The sequence below is a fragment of the Oryctolagus cuniculus genome, chromosome 17 (genome assembly GCF_964237555.1).
Source record: "Oryctolagus cuniculus chromosome 17, mOryCun1.1, whole genome shotgun sequence".
NCBI classification, from domain to species: Eukaryota; Metazoa; Chordata; class Mammalia; order Lagomorpha; family Leporidae; genus Oryctolagus; species Oryctolagus cuniculus.
Window position 1 is genome coordinate 16,567,284 of NC_091448.1, and position 15,447 is coordinate 16,582,730.

Sequence of the window (15,447 nt, forward strand, 5' to 3'; positions counted from 1 at the left end):
TACTTTTGGGCCATATCCAAAATATTGTTTATTGTTGTCTCAAAGTATTTTATCTATGTTCTCATAGCTTCTATTTTCACTTTTATATCTTTAATCCATTTTAGGTTGATTTTTATAAATCAAAACAAGTATACTTTTAATTTCCTTTTCTTCTCTATTATATGTTAATTAGGCTTTCTAGTATTAAGTTGAAAATGGATGGTGGAAGAAATAGATCACTGTGTCTTGTTCCTCTTCTTATTGGAGAAGCTTGTAGTTTCTCACCATTAAGCATGATGTTACCTGAGGGTTTTTTTTTTCTTATTCCCTATTAAATTGAGAAACTTATATTCCTAGGTCACCAAGAATTTTTGTCATGAATGAGCATTGGATTTTTGTCAAATGCTTTTCCTTCATCTATTGATACAATCATGTGAGTTTTCTGCTTAGCCTGTTGATGTGATAGATTATATTAATTGCTTTTTTAAAAGATTAACTTGTTTATTTGAAAGGCCCAGCCTCTCGCTCTGATTCCTGGCCTGTAACATGGTACATCATCCACACGTGCTCTGCCATTGCCTCTGCTGCCCTCACCAGAGTCCAAACCAATAGAACTGCCTGATTGAGAATGTGAACCTTCAAAACTGATCAAAATAAAGTTTGTTGCCTCGGGATATTTCAATGTAAAAATGAAAAGCTAACTAATACTGAGGGGGTGGGGGTGTTTGATATGAATTCTGAAGCAGGGTTTAGATTACACATGGCTCAAAGAAATGCTACATTAGAAAATGGCTGCCACAGGACTAAGAGTGAAATATTGCTGTACTATCAGTTAAATAATGCCAGCTGGTATTGAAGTGTTAGTCTGACTAGAGTAAAGAAACTTCATTGGGGTTGATGCTGTGGTGCAGTGGGTAAAGCCGCTATATGGGTGCTGGTTCTAGTACCAGCTGCTCCATTTCTAATCCGGCTCTCTGCTATGGCCTGATGAGCAGGACAAATAGCTGGACAAATAGCTGAGAAAACAGAAAGGCTACACCTCAGAAGTATACACCACATCCTAGAGTAAGGCTATTATAGGTCTTCAATATCCAATACAGTGGCCACTAGAGAGACATGCATCCATTTAAATTTAAATTAAATGATGATAATAATAAAACTTAGTTCTAACAAACCACTAAACATATTTTTAAAGATTTAATTATTATTATTTATTTGAAAGACAGAATTACAGAGAGAGGTAGAGACAAGAGAGAGAGAAGTCTTCCATTTGCTAGTTCACTCCCCAATTGGCCGCAACAGCCGGAGCTGTGCCAATCCAAAGCCAGGAGCCAGGAGCTTATTCTGGGTCTCCAAAATGGGTACCAGGGCCCAAGGAAGCAGGTCTACCTGCTATACCACAGTACCAGCCCACATGAATTGCCTTGTGAATGTTGACCAGCCTTGCTAACCTGGGTTGAATCCCACTTAGTTGTAAATAATCTCTTTTATAGATAGTTGAATTATATTTGCTAATATTGTACTGAGGATGTTTGTATCTATTTTCATAAGAGATATCAGTATGCCATTTTTTCTTATAATATCTCTCCCTGTTTTGGTAGCAGAGTAAGGCAAACCTCAGAGAAAGAGTTCAGTGAGTTCGGCGCTGTGGTGCAGCAGGTAAAGCCACCGCCTGCAGTGCCGGCATCCCATATGGGCGCCAGTTTGAGACTCAGCTGCTCCATTTCCAATCCAGCTCTCTACTGTGGCCTGGGAAAGCAGTAGAAGATGGTCCAAGTCCTTGGGTCCCTGCATCCATGTGGGAGACCTGGAATAAGCTCCTGGCTCCTGGCTTCAGATCAGAGCAGCTCTGGCTGTTGTGGCCAATTGGGGAGTGAACCAGTGGATGGAAGACCTCTCTCTCTGCCTCTCCTTCTCTCTCCGTGTAACTCTTTCAAATAAATAAATAATTCTTCTTTTTTAAAAGAAGAAATAGTTTAGTAACTATTGTCTCTGCTTCTAGAAATTGTAGAGAGTTGGTAAAGTTTCTTCCTTAAAGGTTTAGTACAATTCACTTGTGAAACCATCTCGGCCTGGTGCTTTTTATATGAAAGGTTAATTATTAACCAATTTCCTTAACAAAAACAGGCCTATTCAAATTGTCTATCCCCTCTTGTTTGACATTTGGCAGCCTGTGTACCCTTTAAAGAACTGGTCTGTTTCATTGAGGTTATTACATTTGTAAGCATAGAATTGATCCTGGTATCCCTTTTGTTCTCCTTTTAGTATTGGTGGGGTCCCTACTGATATCACTCCTTTCCCTTCTGACATTAGTAATCTGTGTCCTCTTTCATTTTTTCTTTGTTAGTTTGGCTGCAGGTTTATAGATTTGTCTTTTCAAAGAACCAGATTTTGGTCTTGTTGATTTTCTTTATTGTTTTCCTGTTTTCAATTTCATTGAAATGTTCTAGTTTTTATGATTAAAAACATTGTAAATCTCCTTTCAAATAAATAAATAAAACTTTTTAAAAATCCCACAACTATAGCCAGCACTGTGACACATTAGGATAAGCCACCATCTGCAATGCCAGCATTCCAAATGGGCACTGTTTCAATTTCTGGCTGCTCCACTTCTGATCCAGCTCCTTGCTAACGCACCTGGGAAAGCAGCAGAAGACGGCCCAAGTGCTGCACTCACATGGAAGAACTGGAAGAAGTTACTGGTTTCTGGTTTCAGTCTGGCCCAAATATTGTTGTGGCCATTTGGGGTGGATGAAAGATACCTCTCTCTCTCTACCTCTGCCTCTCCCTCTCTGTAACTTTGACCTTCAAATAAATCTTTTTGAAAAATCCCCCAATTTTACTATAACTTTAGAAAGACCTTGAGGTTAAAAAATATTTTTTATGAAACTTAATGGCTCCACATCTAGATTCATTTTTCCTAATGATTATATGATTGCAAGCAATGGAAATGAAACAGTGAAGACGACCTGAAGATTCTTATAGATAGGCAGCACCAAAAATTCAGAATAAATTAATAAGAAAGTATTTTAGGTGACAGTGCCTATATTACACAATGATAGAAAGAAATAGATCCTTAATAAGGTAATGATTGACTTGTCTAAGGTTATTACATGGTCAGGTTTATGTTCCATAAAGATATACTTGGCCCCACTGGAATACTCTAAAGTTAATATCCTAAACTTGTATTTACTGGGTTTGGGGATTAGTTCAACCATAATTCAGAATTTGTTAAATTTTAGCATTTGTCTATAGTTCATCAAGGGAGATTAGGAATCCCTGAACATAGTCCTTGAGCCATGGAGTTAGGTTCAGGAATATGAGGAATATAAACAGTCACTAAGTAGGGAAACTGGGCATTCAGGCATTCTACACGTTCAGGCCTCAATGTTACCTGCTCTTTCCCAGGAAGTATTTCGAGGGTTCTATCATACTAATCTGGTAGAAAATTGGTATCACATTCCATGCCTCCTTGACTCTTTCTGTCTTCTTAAATGTCCATGGTAAACAATTGTGGGGCCAGCAAGGAGAAATGTTATTTTTTCCCGTTTTCCTATGTGTCTTCCCTCCTCACAACAGCACTGCCTTTCTCTAATTCTCCCTAGGTCTAGAAGTGGTACTGGCCACTCTCAGCTGAACTAAAATTGCTGAAAATGTCAAGAGAACAAAAATATGTTTGCTTACAGTCCGAGTTTTCTTTAATATTTAGTCTTTTTAATATCAACTAGGAGTGTTCAGAGACTCTTACAGAAGCACATATTTTACAGACGTACTGAACATTTTAAATGTATTTCAAATACTCACCATCAACTGGCAGATTATGTATCAGATCACTAGTTTCCTTTTCAGCAAGATTCATCCTCATCCTTTTCAAAAGAATATCCACTTCATTGATATCACTAATCCCTTCTTGGGAAAAAGAGAATAATATGAGATTTTACTGTGAATTATGATTATCAGATTCATGAGAAAGACTAAGGTTCAATAAAGTCTGTTCATATATATCAAGAGGAGAGCAATAATGGTGTTGGAATTAGAATTGAAATATTCTAAATGGATAAATAATTATTAAATTGTTTACAGCAAAGTGTAAAATAAATCAGAGATGTCAGTGAGTAGAGCTTATTTTTGTTTTCTGAACTTCCAAATTAAGATACTTTATCTGTTGACCAAAAATTGTGATCAGGTTCTGTTTCCAATTATTTAGAGGACTATGCTATTCAGACCAACCTTCCTGTGGAAAACAACTGATATATTCAATAAGATATTAAATGCACTGAGGAGCTCATAAGAGAGTAAAATAATCCCAGTCCAAAATCTAATGGAAGGCAAGAATTCAAAAGGCCTCAGAGAGTACAGATGAACAAAATCAAATTCTTGGACCTAACCAAAAAATATTCTGTCCCTGTGAGCCTGGGAACCCAAAAGGCTGAACCTTCAGCCCAGCTCAGAGTAAACAAGAAGTAAACCTACCATACCCCACTCTCATGCCGAGTAGACTGCTAGTGACAGTGGGGAGTTACTCTGGATCAGAGAAAACAGAGAGAAAAAGTATCCCTGAAACAGAGTCTGAGCAGACTCCTGCACAAACTTGAAGCTAAGGTTCACTTCACTGTGACAGTGCAAAACGTCTCACTCATCCTGCACTGATCCTGTCTCCAAATGTCTAGGAGAAGAAAAGGTAACTATTCTTGGAAATGTACTTCCATCTTAGCCTCAAATGTTCCTTTCAATTGTACAAGGAAAAAGCTCTCAGTTAAAAGAATCTGATCCAGAAAGAAACAAGGCATCTGAGAGAGAATAAATAGAAACAATTGGTAGCAGTAATGGAACCCCCCCCAAAAAATATTAAAATTTAAGTAAATTGTAAAAGGAAAGTAAGCAGAAGAAATGAAGGAAACAAGCAAACAGAAGCTATATAGGATTATGAAAGATATTCAGGACCACAAGTCATTTATCTGCTACCACTCACCCACCAGTGAACTAACATGGTAGACTAATCCCTTAGGGCAACCCTTGACCTGGCACCATATACAAGCGCTGCCTCTCCTACCTCAGACACATAATGGCGTGCTTACAATATCTGTGAAACCCTCTTACTGGGAACACACCCAGTGAGGTATATAAGGCAACATCTACCCTCAGCAAGGTACATCCAGCCTGATTCCATGGAGGCCTAAGCTACAGCCAAGTGGGTACATCACCATATGGTCTGAATTTGATTCAGAAAGATGCATATACATGCATATACATATGTACATGTATGTTTGTATAATGTGAAAGATTTTTCTGCTGAATCTAAATTTGAAAGGATAGTCAACATTTTTGTTCCAAAGAAAACAAGTGATGTAATATATGCTTCTATATTTCTCCATCATTTTGGTATTTTAACTAGGCTTGATGATAAGGAGATATGTAACTAAGAAATTAATTTTTTTCATAAAGATATAGGTTACACAGCAAATGAAAGATGAAAAACAAAGAAACAAAACAAATATACTATTACTATAAGTGACACCAAAAAGATTTTCCCAAAAAGAAATCAGATCCAGGATCAGGGGTTGGGGAAGAAGCCTATTGCATTTGTATATGAGAACAGGAATGAAGAGTTAGACCTACCTATGTTAAAATATTATATGGATGTTAATTTAAAAACATTTTATCAGTGCATGAGCAAACATACCAAATATGGAAATATAAATTAAAAAACAAACAAAGGCATGTATAAATTAAGTATGTAAGACTTGGATTAAATCTAATATAGAATGAGAAGGGGGCCAGTGCTGCAGCTCAATAGGCTAATCCTCCACCTGCGGCGGCGGCACACCAGGTTCTAGTCCCGGTCAGGGCGCCGGATTCTGTCCCGGTTGCCCCTCTTCCAGGCCAGCTCTCTGCTGTGGCCAGGGAGTGCAGTGGAGGATGGCCCAAGTTCCTCACCCAACTGATCACTGACAATACATGTGGCTTAGTTGTGCAATCAAAATATTGCTTAGTTTTTTTAATATTATACAGAACTACAGAAATTTACTTTTATTTTAAAATAGGAGTGTAAAACAAACATATATCATCCAGACTAATGATAAACAGAACTTTGCTAAAGAATCCTACATAATGGAAGCAACAGTAATGGGTTGATAGTGCATGTATGGAGTCAAAATGTCTGCAGATGTTAGAAGAACTTCTCATATTTAGTGAGTGGTTCTAGATACATGTACTTTACATGTATCAGTTCATTTGATTCTCACAATAACTTTAGGTGATTTATAATCATTATCCCATTTTATAAATGAGGAAACTGGATAATAAGAAATTAAATAACTTCCCACAGTTGCAGGGGCATTAAGTGGAAGAAGCACTCTGGCTTCAAAGCCCACAATCCTTTAACAAAAATCCAACTTTCAAAATACCAATGCAGAATAGAGAAAAGATAAGCTGAATTTCACAATGGACAGATGAAAATAAGCCTGCAGCTTGAGTCAAAAAACTGACAATTAGGCTTCTGACCACCAATACCTAACCCTCTTTAATATGTTCAGCAAAGTGGATGAAGCACCAAAGAAAAACTAAAACATGACAGTATAGTGGACAACATTTGTCACAGACTTCTACAGGGAATGCTCCAAATTGTCACTTCTCCAAAAGGCCTACGTGTGACAGGAGGCAGAATCTCAGCTTCAGTAAACTTATTTCACCAGGTATCCCTTCCCGTCCTTCTCTGTTGTTTCAGAGCTTAGAGGAGGAGGCAGTAAGGCATCTCACAAGCCTATTCTTTTGTCTTACGTTTATTACTAAATTTCCTTCAATTAAAAGTCAAGAAATTTAAGAGGAAACACAAAAAATTAGTAGAATGAAATCCACTGCAAAAATCTTTGAACTTTTTTTTAACTTTTATTTAATAAATATAAATTTCCAAAGTACAGCTTATGGATTACAATGGCTTCCCCCCGCCATAACTTCCCTTCCACCCGCAACCCTCCCATCTCCTGCTCCCTCTCCCATTCCATTCACATCAAGATTCATTTTCAATTATCTTTAAATACGTAAGATCAATTTAGTATATATTAAGTAAAGATTTCAACAGTTTGCACCCACACAGAAACACAAAGTGTAAAGTACTATTTGAGTACTAAAACTAGTTACTTTTAATTATGAGTGTTGTTTAACTATATTTCAAATCAATTTCTAGGGGAGTATAGACTACTTTTAAAGGTATATTACAAACCATTCATTGCATTGTAAAATGTTATTAAATTGGATACAAATAGGAGCATAAACTTGTGTGTGTTAATTTTGAGAATTTCACATTTAGGAGAGATTTTATTTCATCCAATAATCTTCTCCAGCAGTTATAAAAATAAAGACACAACACATATCAGATATCTCAGAGTAGCATCAACAAGATAATTAGATATTTTAAAAAATGATTTATCTGAGAAATGTACTCAATCATCCCGTCAAACAAAACCTGGGCCAGGAAAAAGAAAAGATAGCTAAATGTGACAAGTACTTGCACATGTAATTTTTGGCAACTGAGGCAAATGTAAGGGGAACTCTACTACGTGGAAATGTTCCCTTATCTTGCTTTGCCCTTTTTCTTTTCTGATTTATCCTTTATGTTCCTTTATCTTTCTTCACCTTTCTTCTTCTCTTATTTATCCTTCCTTTCTTTTTATTAAACTCTTCAGTGACTTAAAATATTAGGATTTTTTTCCACTGGGACCTAACTTGATAGTAATGCTTATGGCCCTAGTGACACTTGCTTTGCTCACTATCAGTTGGCAGTATTTTCTGAAGCTCTACAGTTTTCTTTTTTTATCTGTGAGCTGCATTCTCATGTTTTCCAGAACTTTCTTCAGGTCACTTATTTATTTATTTTATTTATCTGACAGGCAGAGTTAGACAGTGAGAGAGAGAGACAGAGAGAAAGGTCTTCCTTCTGTTGGTTCACCCCGCAAATGGCCAATGCGGCCGGCGCGCTGCACCGATCCAAAGCCAGGAGCCAGATGCTTCCTCCTGGCCTCCCACACAAGTGCAGGGTTTTGAGTTGAATATCACAAGTTTCTCTGTAATAATCTTAACAGTTTTATTTCCCATTTACTATAGAAATAAGTCCTTAGAAAATAATGAATAATATAAGTATATCGGTCGTTTGTTAAAATATAATCAGGCCAGCGCCGCGATTCAATAGGCTAATCCTCCGCTGTGGCGGCGGAACACTGGGTTCTAGTCCCGGTCGGGGCACCGGATTCTGTCCCCGTTGCTCCTCTTCCAGTCCAGCTCTCTGCTGTGGCCCGGGAGTGTAATGGAGGATGGCCCAAGTGCTTGGGCCCTGCATCCGTATGGGAGACCAGGAGAAGTACCTGGCTCCTGGCTTCGGATCAGCACAGTGCACTGGCCGAAGCAGCCATTGGAGGGTGAACCAATGGTAAAGGAAGACCTTTCTCTCTGTCTCTTTCTCTCTCTCTCTCACTGTCCACTCTGCCTGTCAAAAAATATTATAATCAGGGGCCAGCTTTGTGAGGTAGGGAGTTAAACTGCCAGCTGTAATGCCAGCATCCTTTATAGGTACCAGTTTGTGTCCTGGCTGATCCACTTCCAATCCGGCTCCCTGCTAATGTGACTGGGAATGCAGCAGAGGCTGGCCCAAGTGATTGGCCTCCTGTCACCTGCATGAGAGATCCAGAGGAAGCTCCTGGCTTCTGGCTCCTGGCTCCAGCATGGCCCAACCCTGGCATTTCAGCCATTTGATGTGTGAGTATCTTCCTTTCTATCTCTCTATAACCATGAGTTTCAAATAAATAAATATATCTTCTAAAAGTTTTTAAATAAAATTTCATAATCTAAAATAATTTAATCATGATAAAAATTAACATGTATGAGTCTGTGTATATTGATAAAATGCTATTAAAAAGGGTGGGAACATGGGCAGGAGGGATGGTAGGGTGGGAAGTACCACTATGTTTCTAAAGCTGTATATATGAAATACATGAAGTTTGTTTACTTTATATAAAAGAAAAATTTTAAATAATGAAAATAAAACATAGTATAAATATGAAGGTTACATTTTTATAATTTGTCCCTCAATAGAAAAATGTTTTAATTTTTCATTTTTCTAAAGATTTTTCTTATATTAAACAATAAGTTAACAAATGCATGTATGTTAAATTTTGATGTGACACTGAGATGTGAAATTGGAAATATATGTTGGCTATGGAATTTCATACCATTTACCCCATTCAAAACCACAAAATCACACAAAGAATAAAGCTGAAATATGATCTCAGTTCAGTGAGGTCCAGGTTAAGATCATATTTGTACTGATAAGTCGGTTTCAATGATGCAACTTTTATTTTTTGGTCACTTTCACTATGGGTTTTTTTTTTCATTTTTGATTCTCTTTATATACAGAAGATCAGTTTAGCATATATTAAGTAAAGATTTCAACAGTTTGCTCCCACACAGAGACATAAAGTGAAAAATACTGTTTGAATACTAGTTATAGCATTAAATCACAATGTACAGCACACTAAGGACAAAGATCCTACATGAGGAGTAAGTGCACAGTGACTCCTGTTGTTGACTTAACAAATTGACACTCTTGTTTATGGCATCAGTAATCACCCTAGGATCTTGTCATGAGCTGCCAAGGCTATGGAAGCCCCCTGAGTTCACTGACTCTGATCATATTTAGACAAGGCCATGGTCAAAGTGGAAGTTCTCTCCTCCCTTCTTTGATGACCTGTTCTTTCCACTGGGATCTCACTCACGGAGATTATTCATTTAGGTTTTTTTTCCCCCCCAGAGTGTCTTGGCTTTCCATGCCTTGTGGGGAGCAACTCAGACTAGACTAAGTTACTGGAATTAAGACTTATTCTATGCATCTGCTCTCCCACAATATGGCGCTGGGAGAGGAGGAAACAGCTTCTACACAGCTGCCTCCAGTTCAACCAATAAACAGCAGGACCTGCTCCTGATTGGAGGAGAGCAGCGTACTCGGTGTGTGGGCAGCCGAGTTGGGATTGGCGGAGGAGGACTATAAAGGAGGAGAGAGATGGCATGCACCAGGAACATCTAAGGGGAACATCTAAGGGGAACACCTGTGCAGCCCCCAAGAGAGCCGGCCAGCAGTGTGCCGCTCCCCCGCGGAAGTGGGGAATGTGGCAGGGGGAACCGCCCTTCCACGGAGGTGGAAGGGTCAGTAGCCAACCCGGGAAGAACCAGCAGCAAACCCGGGAAGGGCCGAGCAGACAAAAGAACAGCGCAGGGTCCTGTGTCGTTCCTCCACGAAGAGGGGGAGCGACATAATGGTGCCGTGACTCGGATAGGAAACTTAGGAGGGAAGAAACAGGAAGAACTGGGAAAATACCGGAGAGAGAGATTAGAAGAGCCTAGGGAAAAGCCGGACAGAAAAGGTGCCGGAAGAACCTATTGACTCGGATACGGACTGTGGGAAAGAAGTTAGGATTTAAAGTGAAAGCAAGAAGAAACTTAGACTCAGATATGGACTGCAGGTTGAAAGTGAAAGTGAAACCTATAAGAAACTTAGACTTGGATACGGACTGTGGGGAGAGGCCAGGAGAAATGAGGGAGGAATATTGTTGGAAGAAAACTTAGGGAAACATACCGGGTAGAGAAAAATATGTTAGGGAGGATGTAGCCGCGGGGGCAGGCTGAGGCGGAGACGAAAGCTACCTTGGGATTCGTCGAGTTAGCCCGGGAATAAGGGGCGAAAAGTTAAAACCAGAAGCGGAAACGTAAGCCAGGTTGGAATCCGTCAGATTAGCCCGGGGAGCAAAGGACGGGAAGCCAAATTGTGGGGCAGAAACGTGAGCTGGGTTGAATTTGCCAGGTTAGCCCGGGGAACTTGGATTGAATGCTAGTGGCAGAAACGTGAGCTGGGGCTGTGTGACTCGCAGAGGCTGCCGTGCGCAGAGAGAGCGTGCGGGGCACAAGTAGATAGGGAACGCTGGGCTGGTGCGAGGCCGTGGTGCGGGCGTAAAGCCGGGAAGCCACACAGATGAGAGAAGCTGGCTGAAGCGGCTCAGAGCCGGGAAGCCGCCGAGAAGCAGCCTCGGGGCGGGCTCCGGGAAGCCGCAGGGAAAAGAGAAACAGAAGTTTTAGAAGTAAAATGAGAGAAATAGGAATGCTGGTAGATAGAAGTAAAATGGGAGAAATAGGAATGCCCAGAGATAGAGAAATAGAGAAAGGCCTCCCCACAACACAGCAATGAGAGAGCTTGGATTCGGTCTGCCTGATTAGTAAGGCGGTAAGCACCAGCAGGCAGCTCGACCAGAGTATGAGCTGCAGGTCACCGAAGATAGGCACGAATCAACACCAATAAGCCTCCCCACAATATGGCAATGAGAAGGCTTGTATTCGGTTTGCCTGATAGGGCTTGTAAGCACCTGCAGGCAGAGCAGAGCATGTGCTGCAGGGCACCGAACACAGGCACGCATCAGCGCCTAAAAACCTCCTCACAACATGGCGAAGAGAGGACCCGGATTCGGTTTGCCTGATTGATAGGACTTGTAAGAACCTGTGGGCAACTCTAGCAAGCAGAGCAGAGTGTGTGCCGCGGGGCACCGAAGACAGGCGCGTATCAACGCCAAAAAATAAAAAGAAAGGGGGATCTGTGGGGAGCAACTCGGACTAGACTAAGTTACTGGAATTAAGACTTATTCTATGCATCTGCTCTCCCACAATATGGCGCTGGGAGAGGAGAAAACAGCTTCTACCCAGCTGCCTCCAGTTCAACCAATAAACAGCAGGACCTGCTCCTGATTGGAGGAGAGCAGCGTACTCGGCGTGTGGGCAGCCGAGTTGGGATTGGCGGAGGAGGACTATAAAGGAGGAGAGAGACGGCATGCACCAGGAACATCTAAGGGGAACATCTAAGGGGAACACCTGTGCAGCCCCCAAGAGAGCCGGCCAGCAGTGTGCCGCTCCCCCGCGGAAGTGGGGAATGTGGCAGGGGGAACCGCCCTTCCACGGAGGTGGAAGGGTCGGTAGCCAACCCGGGAAGAACCAGCAGCAAACCCGGGAAGGGCCGAGCAGACAAAAGAACAGCGCAGGGTCCTGTGTCGTTCCTCCACGAAGAGGGGGAGTGACAATGCCTGAAATACTCTCATGGGCTTTTCAGCCAGATCCGCATGCCTTAAGGGCTGATTATGAGGCCAGAGTGCTGTCCAGGACATCTGCCATTCTATGGGTCTGCTGTGTATCTCACTTCCCATGTTGGATCATTCTCTCCCTTTTTTATTCTATCAGCTAGTATTTGCAGACACTATTCTTATTTATGTGATCCTTTTGGTTCTTTCACTATGGGTTTTGAGATTCCAGTATCTTCTTTTCATGGAGTCATTTTTTTTAACTCTTTCACTTTAAAGAAAAAAACTACTAATTTGTTAGTTGAAAAAGAACAAGATTTAAATTTGGTATCCCACTCTACATCATTTCAATTGGATTTTTGAAACTGTCCTCTATTTTATAGTTTACTGTTATTTTCATTGATGTAGGCAGACATATTTATTTCCCTATTTACATAAGAGAATTATTAGTTATTTTTAAACCAACCTCTGACTTCATTAAAACTAGATATTTTCTATAGTGACAACAGATATTTATATGAATTTAGAAATGGAAAGTAATTTATATGCTTCATAAGCACATTATCAGAAAAAAGTAATCTTGATTTTTTTCCATTTTTAGGAAATAATTTTAAATAGAAATTCCATAGGAATTCTAAAATAACTTTGCTAAATAATAGAACAGATTGTCTACCCAGTGTCAGAAAAGTGATCAAGAGGGGAAAAATGTAAAACATAACTTGTAATACAATGACTGTTGAGTGGGAATGTATCATGCACTTCTCATTTCTTTCTTTCTCCTCCTTGAGTATGTAAACTGATGGGAGAATAATTTGCTAGTAAAAACTGCCTTTGGCAGTTTTTTTCTCTCTTTTTAAAAACTTTTCTAGTGTTAAATGTCTTCCATTTAATGTGTTCTTCATATATCCTCCCTTCCACAATACTTTTTTTTAGATCTTCAATATCATAGTAGCCACAATCATAGTACCAATATTGGTGAATGAAATTGCTAAACCATAATTTTTTAATGTTAAGATGTGAAACTTACTGTTAGCATGAGTTCTTCAAGATAACATTTTTAGTACAAAAAAGATTTAAAAAGCCTGCAATAATTTAACCATGATTTGACTCCCCAACTCACACAGACCTTTAAGTCCCAATGTCATGGATTGATGGTGCTGACATAGTAGTGGCCACATTCAGTTCTGGTGTCTGAGCCTTTGGGAGATGACTGAATTGGATTGGTTTCATAGGGTGGAGCCTCGTGGTCAAGTCATGGAGGCTTTATAAAAAGAAACCACATGGGAGAGCGTTCTCTCTCTCTCTCTCTCTCTCTTTCTCTCTCTCTCTCTCTCTCTCCTTCCTGGCTCATCATTTGCTCTTCCCTGTGCATGCCCGATCCACAGCATCATCAAATGATAGACTAATGGGACCTTCAGATCTTAAACTGTGAACCTCCCAACCATGAGCTGAAATAAACCTTCTTCCTAAAGAGTTTTTCTCAGGTTTTTGTTAATGTTGAAAAGATAATACAAAGCATTTTCTAAATAATAAAAATTTTACTGCAAAATAAGCATTTTGGAGAGTCTTATATACAAGTTCAAATTCTCAGACTTTCTGAGCAACTTAAATAAATCTTCACTTCTTACCATCAATTGGCATGTTTTGCTTAAGATCACTAACTTCAGTTTCTGTGAGTTTCATCTCCATGTTTTGCAAAATAGTGTCCAGTTTACTAACATCAATAATTCCTCCTTTGGAAAAAGAAAATATGATCAAAATCTAATTGCCATATATTATTGAAAGGTATCACTACCTGAGAATTATGATGATCTTAATGCACAAAGGCTAAAGTATAATGAGATCTCTTCAAATGTAGCAAAAATACTGATGCCAGAACTACAACTAGAATACTTCCTCTGATCTGGTTTTTGTTAGCCAGCTGGTTGAGCATTTAGCAATTTATAGTAAAGGAGAAAACAACTCTAACACCTTTGACTAAGAAATTGAGTTTGCTTTCATTTTCTCAATGCCAAGACAGATATCAAGCATGACTAAAATTTTTTATCAGTTTTTATTTCTACAATTTATTTTTAAAGTACTGATAAAATATCTGATTATTTTATTTCATGCTAAAAAGATTAAAAATCTCAAGAGGATACCCTCTACAACAGAAAAATAATATCAACCCCTAAAACACATTTAGATATAAAATATATATGGCATCAGAATATGGGAAAGGATGGCAGAAATTAAAATTTAATGATTAGAAAATTAACAAATACAAAACATGATAATCTCACATCCATCTAACTTATCTCTATGCATTTCACACACCTTTAGGGGATTTCACACCATCCATCAATTTCTTTTGATAGACCTCAGCATTAGCTGCTTTAAAAAGATAAAAATCAGGTCATAAGAACAGATGTGGAGATTCACCAAGTCATTTTAAAGCCATAATTTCAAAATGACATACATTGTTATTTGCCCTAAAGAATCTATAATTTAATCCAAAACAATAAAACTATAGAATTGAAAAGTTATTAATGAGGCCTCTATATCTACTTGTTTGCCCCACAATCTTTTTTTTTTCATTTTCAATTAACTTTATATACAGAAGACCAACTTTATACCAAGTAAATTTCAACAATTTGCACACAAACACCAAAAAAAAAAAAACAAAAACAAACAAAAAACCCTGAGAACTAACTCATAATACAACTCATTGAGGAGAGAGGTCCTGCAGGAGAGGTTAATACACAGTGACATCTGTTGTAATTTAACAACTAACACTCTTATATATAATGTCAGAACCACCCAAGGCTCTTGATAAGAGCTGCCTAGGCTATGGAAGCCTTTTGAATCCACAAACTCCATCCATATTTTGTTTTTGTTTTTGTTTTCAACTTTTATTTAATAAATATAAATTTCCAAAGTACAACTTTTGAATCACAGAGACTTTTCCTCCCATAAACTCCCTCCCGCCCGCAACCATCCCATTTCCTACTCCCTCTCCCATCCCACTCTTCATCAAAATTCATTTTCAATCATCTTTATATACAGAAGATCAATTTAGTATATACTAAGTAAAGATTTCAACAGACTGCACCCATACAGACACACAAAGTACAGAGTATTGTTTGAGTAGTAGTTTCACCGTTAATTTGCATAGTACAACACATTAAGAACAGAGATCCTACGTGGGGAGTAGGTGCACAGTAACTCCCGTTGTTGATTTAACAATTGACACTCTTGTTTATGGCGTCAGTAATAACCCAAGGCTCTTGTCATGAGCTGCCACGGCCATGGAAGCCTCTTGAGTTTAAAAACTCCGATCTTATTTAGACAAGGCCATAGTCAAAGTGGAAGTTCTCTCCTC

The 15,447-nt window shown here is 39.1% G+C and overlaps 1 protein-coding gene across 34 annotated transcripts in view; it reads right to left on the reverse strand.

The window, feature by feature from the left end:
• EFCAB3 (EF-hand calcium binding domain 3) overlaps positions 1-15,447 on the reverse strand; it is a 649,184-nt gene that overhangs the window by 412,806 nt on the left and 220,931 nt on the right. For 32 of the 34 annotated variants that reach the window (XR_011383437.1, XM_070060541.1, XM_070060535.1 and 29 more), the window contains 3 exons: positions 14,403-14,459; positions 13,715-13,819; positions 3,784-3,888 (listed from right to left, as the gene is read on the reverse strand). Coding sequence is in view for 33 of the 34 variants with exons in the window: in XM_070060541.1 (XP_069916642.1) it covers positions 3,784-3,888; positions 13,715-13,819; positions 14,403-14,459 (267 nt within the window). In the remaining variant the exon portion in view is untranslated. The remainder of the gene's footprint in view (positions 1-3,783; positions 3,889-13,714; positions 13,820-14,402; positions 14,460-15,447) is intronic. The other 2 variants (XM_070060522.1, XM_070060519.1) reach the window with 2 other exon arrangements.